The 12,028-nt window shown below is 36.2% G+C and overlaps 1 protein-coding gene across 20 annotated transcripts in view; it reads left to right on the top strand.

Moving 5' to 3' along the window:
• Positions 1–12,028, top strand: part of Cadps2 (calcium dependent secretion activator 2) — a 586,012-nt gene that overhangs the window by 489,955 nt on the left and 84,029 nt on the right. For all 20 annotated transcript variants that reach the window (XM_004658596.2, XM_004658595.3, XM_004658593.2 and 17 more), the window contains one exon: positions 8,119–8,275. In XM_004658596.2, the coding sequence (XP_004658653.1) occupies positions 8,119–8,275 (157 nt within the window). The remainder of the gene's footprint in view (positions 1–8,118; positions 8,276–12,028) is intronic.

The raw sequence follows: 12,028 nt of genomic DNA, 5'->3' as shown, positions 1-12,028 counted from the left end.
AAATGACAGAAATTCATCTTTTTATAGCTTATTGGTATCCTGTGGTGTATATTTACCACATTTTTTACCCATTCATCAATTGATGGACATTTAGGTACTGATATCATTTTATTCAGCTATATATCCATTTGAAGGATTATTGAATCATATGGTAGGTTTTTTTATTAGTTTTCTATTCAGCAAATACAGGCAGTTTGGTACCATTATTAGGCTCATCCATGACATAACCCCTCCCCATTGGTCCCTCTTTGTTGAGGTATATGGGTCATGCCTTATGGAGTTAGCCCACAGTTATTGGTGCGATAAATGTCTCTGCATATCCTGACCCAACATGTGGCTCTGACATTCTTTCTGCACCCTCTTCTGCAAAATATTGTTTTTTGTAATTATTTAAGGACCATCTATACTGTTTTCCATAATGGCTTTACTGTTTTATATCCTCGCTCTTTTCTCTCCATATCCCAGCCAGCATTTATCCTTCTTGGCAATAGCCACACTAGCTGATGTGAGATGATATCTTCAACTGGAATTTCCCTGGGGAGTAATGATAATGAGCATTTTATTCACATGTATGTTGCTTATTTATATGTGTTCCTTTGAGAAATATATATATGCACTGTATGTGTGTGTATATATATATGTCTATTGTATGTTTTAATCATTTGCTTGTATTATTGATTTACTTGAGCTGTGTCTCTATTCTATTCTAAAGACCTATAACCCTTTTTAAAATAACAATGTCATGCTATTTGTTGCAATTATTGTTTTTTTTATTTATCTCCTTCACCATTGTGCTGCTATATGAGTGACTAGGGGAACATGACCAATATCTGTCCAGGTAACTCATGGTCTAAGCTACTCAGCAGCAAACAACCTGACACGATGCTCACACAGTGCAATAGTGGCACACATCCATGGTGGGAAACCACCTGCTCTTGATTTGGCTAACTGATCTGTTCGGTGGAATGGAGCCCATAGCTGAAGCTGGGAAACTAGCCAAAATCATATCTAAAACTGAGCCCACTCTCAATTATCAAGCTCCCACCAATCACAGGGTACAAGAGGGCCTACTACACATATTACATTCTCTCAAACAAACAAACAAACAAGGATTATCCTATTTATCTGATGTTAACTTTATGTTGGAGAATTTGCTTCTCTTTTTCAGATAGATGCAGATCCTACCCCACCACACGTCAAAAGGGCCCCAGCTGAAACTAAGAATAATTGGGGAAGCAAGGAAGAATGTTGTTTTCTTGGGCTTGATTTTTGTATATGGTAAAATTAATCTAATTTCATTTTTCTACAGATGGTCATACAATTTGTACAACACCATTTGTTGAAATTGCTGTCTTTTCTCCCGTCTACATTATTGGTACCTTTTTCAAATATCAAGTAGCTGTAGTTACTTGACCTAAGGTTGGGGTCTTTAATTCTGTTCCACTGGTCAATGTTTCTGTTTTTATTCCAGTACCAGACTGTTTTTATCATTATGGCTTTGTAATATAACTTTAGACCAAGTGTGGTAATACCACCAGAGGTATTTTTCTGCTGAGGATATGTTTGGATATCTGAGGCCTTCTGCCATTCCATATGAATTTTGAGATCATTTTATCAGTCTCTGTGAAGAATGATGCTGGTATTTTTTATTGGTATTGCATTAAATCTATATATTGCTTTTAGTAGAATAGCCATTTTCACAATATTAATTCTACCTATCCAGGAGAATAGGAAGTCTTCCCTTCTTCTTAAATCCTTGTTGATTTCTTTCTTGAATTTTTTTTTATGTTTTTATTATATAGGTCTTTCATATAGTTAGTTAGTATTATACCAAGCTATTTAATATTTTGTTGCTATTGAAAATGGGATAACCTCACTGAATTGTTCCTCTGTATATTTGTCCTTTGAAAATAGTAAAGCTACTTATTTTTTGTACATTGATTTTGTATCCTGCCACTTTGCTGAAGGAATTTATCACATGTAGAAGTTTTGAGATGGAGACTTTCAGGTCACTTACATATAGGATCATGCCATCTACAAATAGGGCTAACCCTTCCTTTCTAATTTGAATCCCTTTTAGTTCTTTCTCCTGTGTTATTACTTGCAATAGTACTTCTAGTACTATGTTGAAGAGCACTGGTGAGGATTTGGGGAGTAGGGGACTTAAGAAATGGCTCAGCAGTTAAAGGCGCTCACATACAAATCCTGCTGACCAGGGTTTAGTTCCCCAGTACTCATGTAAAACCAGATGCACAAAGTGGCACATATGTCTTGATTTTGTTTGCAGCAGCATTAGAGCAGGCCAATTCTTTCTCTTTCTCTCTCTCTTTTTCCCTTCCTTCCTCCCTACCTCCTTCCATCCTAGCTTGAAAATAAGTAAATAAAAATGTATTTTACAAAAGATTATATTTAATGTTTGTGATTTGACTATAGTTTATATAGCACCTTGAATTTTACAGTGCCATCTACTAGCCCCTTCAAGAAGCATGCAGTGATTCGAACTAGTTGTCTCCCATAAACTCATGTTTTGAATGCTTGGTATCCACCTGATGGCACTTTGAAAAGTGGAGCTTTGCTGAGGAAATTTATTGTGGGGGCAGGATTGGGGATGTTGTAGCCAGCTTCCCTTTGCCAGAGCGTGGCTTACTGTCCTGCTGCTTTTGTTCACCTGAGTTTGGCCAGGAGGAAATGTCTAGTCTCTGTTCTACCATCTTTTCCTATCATCACAGAGCTTCCACTTGAGTCTGTAAGACAAAATTCAAACATTCTTACCAGCTTCTTTTGGTCAGATGCTATATCCCAGCAATGAGAAGGTAACTACAACAGAGCTTATATGTTCTCAAAATATGGCCTTTCATAATCATGCTTTGTATGAATATTTGTATGAGTATCAGGCCGGGTTACAGTACACCCTAAATACTGGATTATCTCCAGAGCTTTGACAGTCACCAACAAATTATAGCATTGCAAACTAATATTGTTTTGGAGAAGAAAATGAGCATTCCAAAGCCAGATTCTCTGTTTTTGCTCACTTGCATATCACCCTCCTTTTTTCTTTTAACTTATAAGTATTGATTATATTTCAAGTGTAAAAGTAATCAATGGGCTGAAGAGATGGGTGGCTTAGTGGTTAAGTACTTGCCTGTGAAGCCTAAGGACCCTGGTTCGAGGCTTCATTCCCCAGGATGTACATTAGCCAGATGCACAAGGGGGTGCACATGTCTGGAATTCATTTGCAGTGGGCATGCCCATTCTCTCTCTCTCTCTCTCTCTCTCTCTCTCTCTCTCTCTCTCTCTCTCTCTCTCTCTCTCCCTCTCTCTCCTCTGCTCTTCCTCTTTCTGTCTGTCACTCTCAAATAAATAAATAAATAAAAATATTTTTTAAAAAAGAAAATAGGAATGATTATATCACCTACCAGAAAGACCAGAAAGAGATATTTCTGGTTAAATAGGACAATGTTTAAATTAAATGTAAATTAAATAGGACAGTGTTTCATTCAACCTCCCCTGTGCTGGTATTAAAGGCATGCAGTACCATACCTGGTTTGGGCATTATTTTTAAGACATAAGCTCACATGGTAAGATCTGTGTGAGAAACTCTTAGTGATGAGGTCTCACCACTAAATTGTAAAGCTCAGTACTTTGCTCCTGGATTCAATTGTTCATGCTTATCTGCCATTGTTTTCAACTACTTTCAGTAAACAGACAAGCCTTTCAAAATATTGTCATCCTTTCATTAATATATTATTTTCATCAAATAAGATTTATTTTATGTTTTCCTCTAAAACAAATGAAGCATTACCTTCTTCCTCTGCAGTCACATTTACACTAATTTATGGCATAGCATCAGCACCCAAGGAGCTCTAGTCTTTTTTTAAAAAGTATATATATATATTTTTAAATTTTTTATTTATTTATTTGAGAGCAACAGACACAGAGAGAAAGACAGATAGAGGGAGAGAGAGGGAATGGGCGCGCCAGGGCTTCCAGCCTCTGCAAACGAACTCCAGACGCGTGCGCCCCCTTGTGCATCTGGCTAACGTGGGACCTGGGGAACCGAGCCTCAAACCGGGGTCCTTAGGCTTCACAGGCAAGCGCTTAACCGCCAAGCCATCTCTCCAGCCCAGGAGCTCTAGTCTTGATAGCACAGGTTTTCCTTGGTACCCTAACAATGGATGCATTTTTAGAAGTTTCTCTCCTTCCTGCAAGAGTTCATGATGCTATTATACCTCTACAACTCCAGGAAATAAAAGCAGTACACCCCGCCTCTTGTTACAAATCCAAGGAGGGGATAGCTGCCATCCAGTCGGATAGGCAGAAAGGGGAAGGGATAAATGGTAGGACTGATCTTGCTTTCCAAGGTAACTGTAATTCTTTTTTTTTTTAAATTTATTTATTTATTTATTTGAGAGCAACAGACACAGAGAGAAAGACAGATAGAGGGAGAGAGAGAGAATGGGCGCGCCAGGGCTTCCAGCCTCTGCAAATGAACTCCAGACTGGTGCGCCCCCTTGTGCATCTGGCTAACGTGGGACCTGGGGAACCGAGCCTTGAACCGGGGTCCTTAGGCTTCACAGGCAAGCGCTTAACCGCTAAGCCATCTCTCCAGCCCTGTAATTCTTGATTTGATCTTTAAAGACAATAATACTTTTTTTCCATTTCTCATTAGAGGAGGTGTTCACCATAGATTCATTCATATTTGCAGGAATAATGTCATAATGGGCACAATATGAGACAGGAATACCATTGTCAGTAAAACACAAAATATTCTCCTTGATGGCAAAATTATGAAGCTTTTTAAAATTTTTTTTAAAATTTCCTTTTTTTCCCCCTTTCTACCCTAGATCTGTCTCCCAAGTTAACTTCAAAATGATCACTAGGAATTTTTCTCACAGTCCTGAACAATCCTAACCTAACATGAACTTTTTGTTTGTTTGTTTGTTTGTTTGTTTAATTTTATCCTTCTGCAAAGGTATTGACCATCAATTGGAAGAGAGATTTTGAAAATGTCTGTCTTTGAAATGCTGGATTTTTACTAGGGTTTCTTCACTGCTGTACCCAGTGAGAGATCTAAGATTCCACTTGTGTTAGTTACCACTACTGCTTAAAGAGGCACAAATAAGATATATGTTAAAAAAAAAAAAATAGTGCATTCTATCTTGCTTTGTATTATGAGATTGTCATACAACTATTTTGGCACACATTTAATCAAAAGTTATTCAACGATAATGATTGCAACTGACAATATGTTCAATCTACATAAAACAGTCTATTCATAAACAAGTTTTCACAAATATAATCACAGTAATACGTCTGAAAGTCTTAAGTCTATTATTTATGGTAGGTTTTTCTTACTAAAGTCAACTTTTGCTTCTATGTACCATCTGCTAATTAGTTATATGGCAACCCCAACCTTTTTATTAGCATTTCTGTTTGTTAGTATTATTGTCATAACATCTATTAATTTTAAGAATATATTCACCATAAAACAGAAAACCCATGTCAAAATTTTATAATCCACTTGTTTAGTTTTGTGGTTATTTATCTCCTATTATCATCTAACCTGTAGTTGAATAAACTAAATGAAGCTAAAAGTAAATGAGGAAATAATAAAAATATTTGTAATAAGGATGTTACTGTCCTTACATACTGGCCAAAAAAAAAAAAAAAAAAAGATTATGACACTACCTGAAAAAAAAATAGAAAAATGGAGAAAAGACGGTTTATACAAAATGGTATTCAAATGGTCCTTAAGTGTGTGAAGAAGTGTGTAAACTTATTTTCAATTACACAAGTGCAGAGAGAAACAAAAAAAGTCAGGAAATTTTCTAATATTTCTAACACTGCCCCCAAAGTATTGTTTTCTCCATCAAAGCACTATGTGTATGTGCACAATCAAGTGCATACATGCATGCATGTGTGGTTGCACTGTGGAGCTCAGAAAACAATGCCAAGTTGTATGTCCTCTACTTCCTTTGAGACATGATCCGCAATTGAATAACACCCTAAGTGACCTGGAGCTTCAGATTCTCAGGGCTCTGCCTCTCATTGTTATAGGTGCATTGGGACCACAGATGCACCACTTTGCATGTGGCTTTAAGTGGGTGCTGGCTTTTCAATGAAGAACTTTTATCCACTGAGCCACCTCCCTATCCCCAGCAGCACAGACTTCTCAAGTAGTCACTTTTTTTAAATGAACTAAATGGTTCAAGCTGCCTAGCTAGGTAGAAAGTGAAAAATAGAACCTAGCCAGGCATGGTGGCACATGCCTTTAATCCCAACACTCCAGGAGGCAGAGGTAGGAGGATTGCCATGAGTTCTAGCCACCCTGAGACTACATAGTGAATTCTAGGTCAACCTGAGCTAAAGTGAAACACTACCTCGAAAACAAAATAATAAATAAAAATAATAAAAATAGAACATAAATAAACTCTATAGTGATTATAGTCTAAAAGGAAAACATTAAAATATTTACATATGTAATAAATTAATGCTATACCATTTGAAATGAAAACAGTATGTGTCAGAAAAGCTATCCAATAGGGCCTAATTTACACTGAGGTCAGAGAGTGCTCTGAGGCAGTTAGTTTAAGATAAGGAGCAGGGAGGCTATGCAAGTCTCTTTAAAAATATTTAAGGATTTGGAATTTTATCATAAATACATTGGGAGTTGCAAAGGGGAATTTCAGATAAGAAACAGTGTGTTCCTACTTATGCTTTGTGCTTTATATTATGTCAGGTTGCTTGCTGCTTGAGGAATGGACAGGAGTAAAGCTCTTTTTAACTTTGCTTTTTTTTTTTTTTTTTTTGGTGTTTTGAGGTAGGGTCTCACTCTAGCCCAGGCTGACCTAGAATTCACTATGTAGTCTCAGGGTGGCCTCGAACTCACGGCAATCCTCCTACCTCTGCCTCCCGAGGGCTGGAATTAAAGGTGTACGCCACCACGCCCGGCTTAAAGCTCTTTTTAGAGAAAAAGTTGTAGTACATAAACTACCATCTAGTCCAGTGACTTTTAGAAGAATATCTATATGACATAAACTACTTAAAGTAGAATGTATTTTGATACATGGACTTAGATGGTTCAGTCTATCAGAGCAAAGAAAGTATGGTAGAGCAGAGCAGTTCTAAGAATGATGGACAGGGATCTGTAATAGAGACTGGAATGGAATAGGGATAAGATACTGCCAAAGAGTTGTTTTTAGTAACTTACTTCCTCCAGCTAGATTCTATCACTTAAAGTTTTCAGAACCTCCTAAAATTGAGCCACCAGACCTAAAAAGAACCCAACTTGGCTCAGGGAAATTTGTGGAAGATAAGGGGCAGAAAGAATGTCAGAGCCACACGTTGGGTCATGATACACGGACACATTGCCTCCTACCCATAACTGATAGCTAACCCTACAATGCACAACACATATTCCCCAACAAGGAGGGTCCCTGTGGTTGGTGGAGAGCAGGGAGGAGGCTAACGATGGCACCAACTTGACCATATACACTAAATACAAAACTAATTAAATAAATAATTGAGCACCCAGCTTGAGACTATACTCCCATCACACAAGTGTTTTGAGATGGCTTTGCATCCCAACTATAATGGAATAATTAGTATTATATCAAAGGCTGGTATGGAGAGTCTTAATTATACTGTCATTAAAAAATTTTGGGAACAGCCATTTTAAAAGGGGAATAAATTCTTATGGATGATTATACTGTCAATAAAATAAAATAAAAGGAAATATTTTACAGTATAATACAAGGTATGCTAGTGTTTCTACTCACCTAGTACGCCAAGACATCCATAACAGTTATGCCTAAATGCTGATATAGAGGAATTTATCTTTCTTTTTGTTTTGTATTACAAATTTTCAAATGTTAAAAATTAAGCATGTAGTTCTTTTACAAAACAAGATGTCTGTGTAATATATAATTTTATGAGTTAATGCCAGATATGTTTATGCACATATGATACTTATAAAACTTACTTTTTTTAAATATTGCATTTTATTTTCATACATGTTTGTGGAACTGAAGCATGTTGCAAAACATGTTCAGGTGACACAGTATCTTTGTGTTTCTATCACATGATCAGTTTCTCTTTTACTTTCCTCTCCTCTTATAGGCATTTGCCTGGTGGCCTGACTTATTAGCTGAGCATGCAGAGAAATTTTGGGCTTTATTCACAGTAGATATGGATACTGCACTAGAGGCTCAACCTCAAGACTCCTGGGATAGCTTTCCTCTTTTCCAGCTGCTTAATAATTTCCTCAGAAATGACAGTGAGTATTTGAACTTACTTTTATATATGAAATGTGAATGTACCTAGGTGAATGTGTATTGACAGAAGCTGAAGTTGGAGATGTAGCTCAATTGGTCAAGTGCTTATCCAGCATGTGCAAAGCTGTGGATTTTTTCCCCTCTACCACCATATAGACCTGGTGTGGTAGGGCATGCACTTAGGAGTTAGAGGCATGAGAATCAGAAGTTAAAAGACATCCTTAGCTCTATAGAAGTTCAAGTCCAGCCTGGGATGCATGAGAGCTTGTCTCTAAATAAATAAATAAATAGTTGACATGATTAACATTACTTTTCAGCCTCCCTGAGAAGACCATGGCAGGGTCTTGTGAGACCACCATGTTGCTTCACTGAATTCTATAGTATCTGTTATATGTCTTCTCCAGCTTTTTTTGGGAGGAATGACGGTATAGATATTACATTTCATTTTAAGGGTCAGAATATGTAGAAAGGAAAGGCTGGCATTGCTAAGATGGTTGAGAATGTCTCTGAGAGACACCATGGAAATGTCCTCATTATTGAGGTGATAAGACTCCTTCCAACATGCATTGTGTTTGTACTATCTTTCAATCTGAGAGTGGATTTATTTCCCAATTGCTACTAAAATATATGACTTGCCCATTAGTATTTAGAATTGAAGAGGAAGTAAAGGTCCTCCACTGAGACTATTTCCTGTTGGAATTACTTTCTCTGTTTTTCTGGCAGATGGTACAGCCACCAGTTCTAACCTAGTTTTTTGTTTGTTTATTTGTTTTTTGTTGTTGTTGTTTTTCTAGCATATTTTTAATTGAAGACTCTAGCATATGAATTTCTGAGCCTTTCATGTAAGAGGTGTTTTAGTTTCCCTAGGTGCCAGTGTAGCTACCAATGGGGTTGTTGCGATATCTGTAGTAATCATGAAGTTACTCATTCCCTCTTCTCCTCATTATAGACCAACTTAAACTTTCTCCACCTCTGGTTCTTCCTTGTGCTTTATTGGACAAAAGTCTTCTCCCGTCCTGAATTTTCTTTGCCAACCCATTATTCCAGACCATTTAAATCTTTCGGAACACTTCATGTCCATTGTCATTCTGATCACCTAATGCAAAGGACCACATTCCATTTAGAATAACTCTGGAGTGCAGATCTGGCCACCATGTAAGCTGAACAACCCAACACCAGATTCTATACACCAAAGCCACTCTCCTCCTCAAAGGGTCACACTGTTCCTATATTAATAACTTCCTCTATGTTGAAATTCCAAATCTCTTGTCACTCTCTTCCTAAAGTATCATTATTTTCTAGGCTTAAATGTAAATTTATGTTTAACAGTTGTGTTTTTTAAATTTTATTTTATTTATCACTCTGGCTAAATATTTCTTACCTTTATTGGATTTTTCATCTCTTCCAGTCTGCTCAAACTGAAAGAGAAATTCACATTGATATGAAGCTATATGATAGTGTATGCCCCATTGAAATTCTATAATTCAGTCATTAGCTGGAATAGGAACCTCTGGTCTAGTATGAAAGGCATCATATACTACTTTACAACATGCTTTGGTTCCAGACAAATTCACATGACTCTCCACTTGATCATTGATAGTAATCTAACCTATCTAAAGTGTGGGGTAGAAGGGAGGTTAGTTGCACATGCAGGGTGATGGTTATAAGCATGAATAAAAAGATGGCTACACACTGTAGAAGCTAAAGGAATATTATAGAGATGGTTAACTTTCCATCTGTAACTTCAGTCCTGAGCCTTACTCATTTTATCCAATTTCATTTAATTTCCAAAAGATGTTTGTTATAAAGCCCAAGAATTAAGTGAAAAGTCATGCTCCAGATTCAATAGCAGTGACTATCAAAAGCAGTTAATGCACTTAACACATGTGAGTCATTCATGGTGCCTGTCAGTTGCAGCCAATTCTGAAGGTCCAATTTGATTCCTTCTAACCAACTAGAAGGTTCTGAATAACCTTCCTAATGTCTTGTCATCATTCCTGTTCTAAAAAATTGCAAGTCAGCTTTTTAAATTTTACACTAAGACATATATAACAATAAACACTTGTGTTATGATGCATTAAATCCCTAAATAAAGATAAGTAACTAACGATTTGTGTCTTAAAGCCACTTCTTCTATTTGAGGGTAAACTCAAGGATTAGCCATATTTATGATCTGTGTTGGAGTTTATTAAGTATAGGTCATTTATTCGTGCTCATGCACATGCAGTAGAGAGAGCAAATTATTTAACTTATTCAAAATACTAGAATTTTTCATACAGGAAGTAAAATGCTATATATATGTTTTAGAAATTTTCTTGAATAATGACAACTACAATTTCATTTACTAACATCATTTTGTTTTCACTTTTGAAAATTATTCTTGGAGTACAGGTATAAATTCATAGAATATCAGAATAAAAGCCATAAAATTTTAATTTTTAGGTGGATTTTCTAATATTCACAAGAGTTTCATATCCTCCTGCTTTTTGACATTTCTTTCACACTGACTACTACTAAATGCATAAAACACTGGTTTGTGCTATTAGTTTTACATTCCTCAATCCAAATAGAAAAGCATTTATTACAGCCTTCTTTCAGGCCTTGTCAAACTTGAGGGTGTCTAGATCCTGGCTTTTATTTTGCAGTGATTAACAGATTTTTGGAAAACATCAATTATTTCTGAGTAAAAATAGCTCCTTTGTGTGGTGAGCTAAACAGAAAAGTTCCCCAGTGTCATCATTTCTTTTTGTTACTGTTAGTGGGTGTGGCCTAGGGAATTGAGTTAGAATGAGTAACTTTCACCCCAAACTCACAAGTTTCTTTTCAAAACCAAGACTACAGAATATCTCAGTAGTTTACAGAAACAATTTTTCTAGCTGTTGCCATCCATTAATGTTCATGAGGATTAATTATATATACATTTATTTTATTATGTTCCTTAGATACTCAGAGACAGTGAACTCTTTATCAATCTTTAGTGTCAACTTAAGCTGCTCTCAAATTATCCATTTAGAAATCCATAGGAAAATATTGTCTACCTTTTTGTCCCTCTTGAAAGAGAATTTTACATAATAGCCATGCTATTATAGTTTTTGCAGTAGTGGCCCAGTTAGAGTTATTGTCCAAATTCTAATTAATTGCACCTTAAACTCGCTAGGAGTACAAGGAACAAGAGCTCTGAGTGTTAAGTCTTGAGAAGGGAGATAATTTGCTCACTTAGCATAGATATTGCACTCTGTGTATATATGTGTGTGTTATAGAAGGTGTGTTCCTAATTATATAGGATTTTAAATAATTGCAGTACATTACATTAATGAGCAATTAGCAATTCATACTATCAAAGCATTGCCAGAATTACTAATTGTTAATTATTACTAAGAAATACTTAGTCTTATATTTGTTTTTCCAACATTTAAAATTACTAAGACTTCTCAAATTAATGGAGATATTATTATGTTATTATGTGTACTTTATTTGTGGCTTTAAAGCTTCATAGCTTAGGTGCTTTTAATAAATAGCTCATATGTTCTCATAGGTTATTTACTTTCTTCCTTGCATTGAGATCTTTATGCTCTGATATTTAAAATTAGTTGTTTATATTTTAGCAAATGAAGGGTATTCTAAACAAAGCCTCTTTACTTTCTGACTGAGGAAATTAAAGTGCTAAGAGGCAGTGAGCCCAGGCAAGGATTTGCCATCAGAGAACTTGGGATAGAGGTGGGGTAAACTGGACCACTAGATCTCTAGTTCAGTTT

The sequence above is a fragment of the Jaculus jaculus genome, chromosome 10 (assembly GCF_020740685.1).
Source record: "Jaculus jaculus isolate mJacJac1 chromosome 10, mJacJac1.mat.Y.cur, whole genome shotgun sequence".
NCBI lineage: Eukaryota > Metazoa > Chordata > Mammalia > Rodentia > Dipodidae > Jaculus > Jaculus jaculus.
The sequence above is the reverse complement of the archived record's forward strand: the minus strand, read 5'-3'. Positions and strand labels throughout refer to the sequence as shown.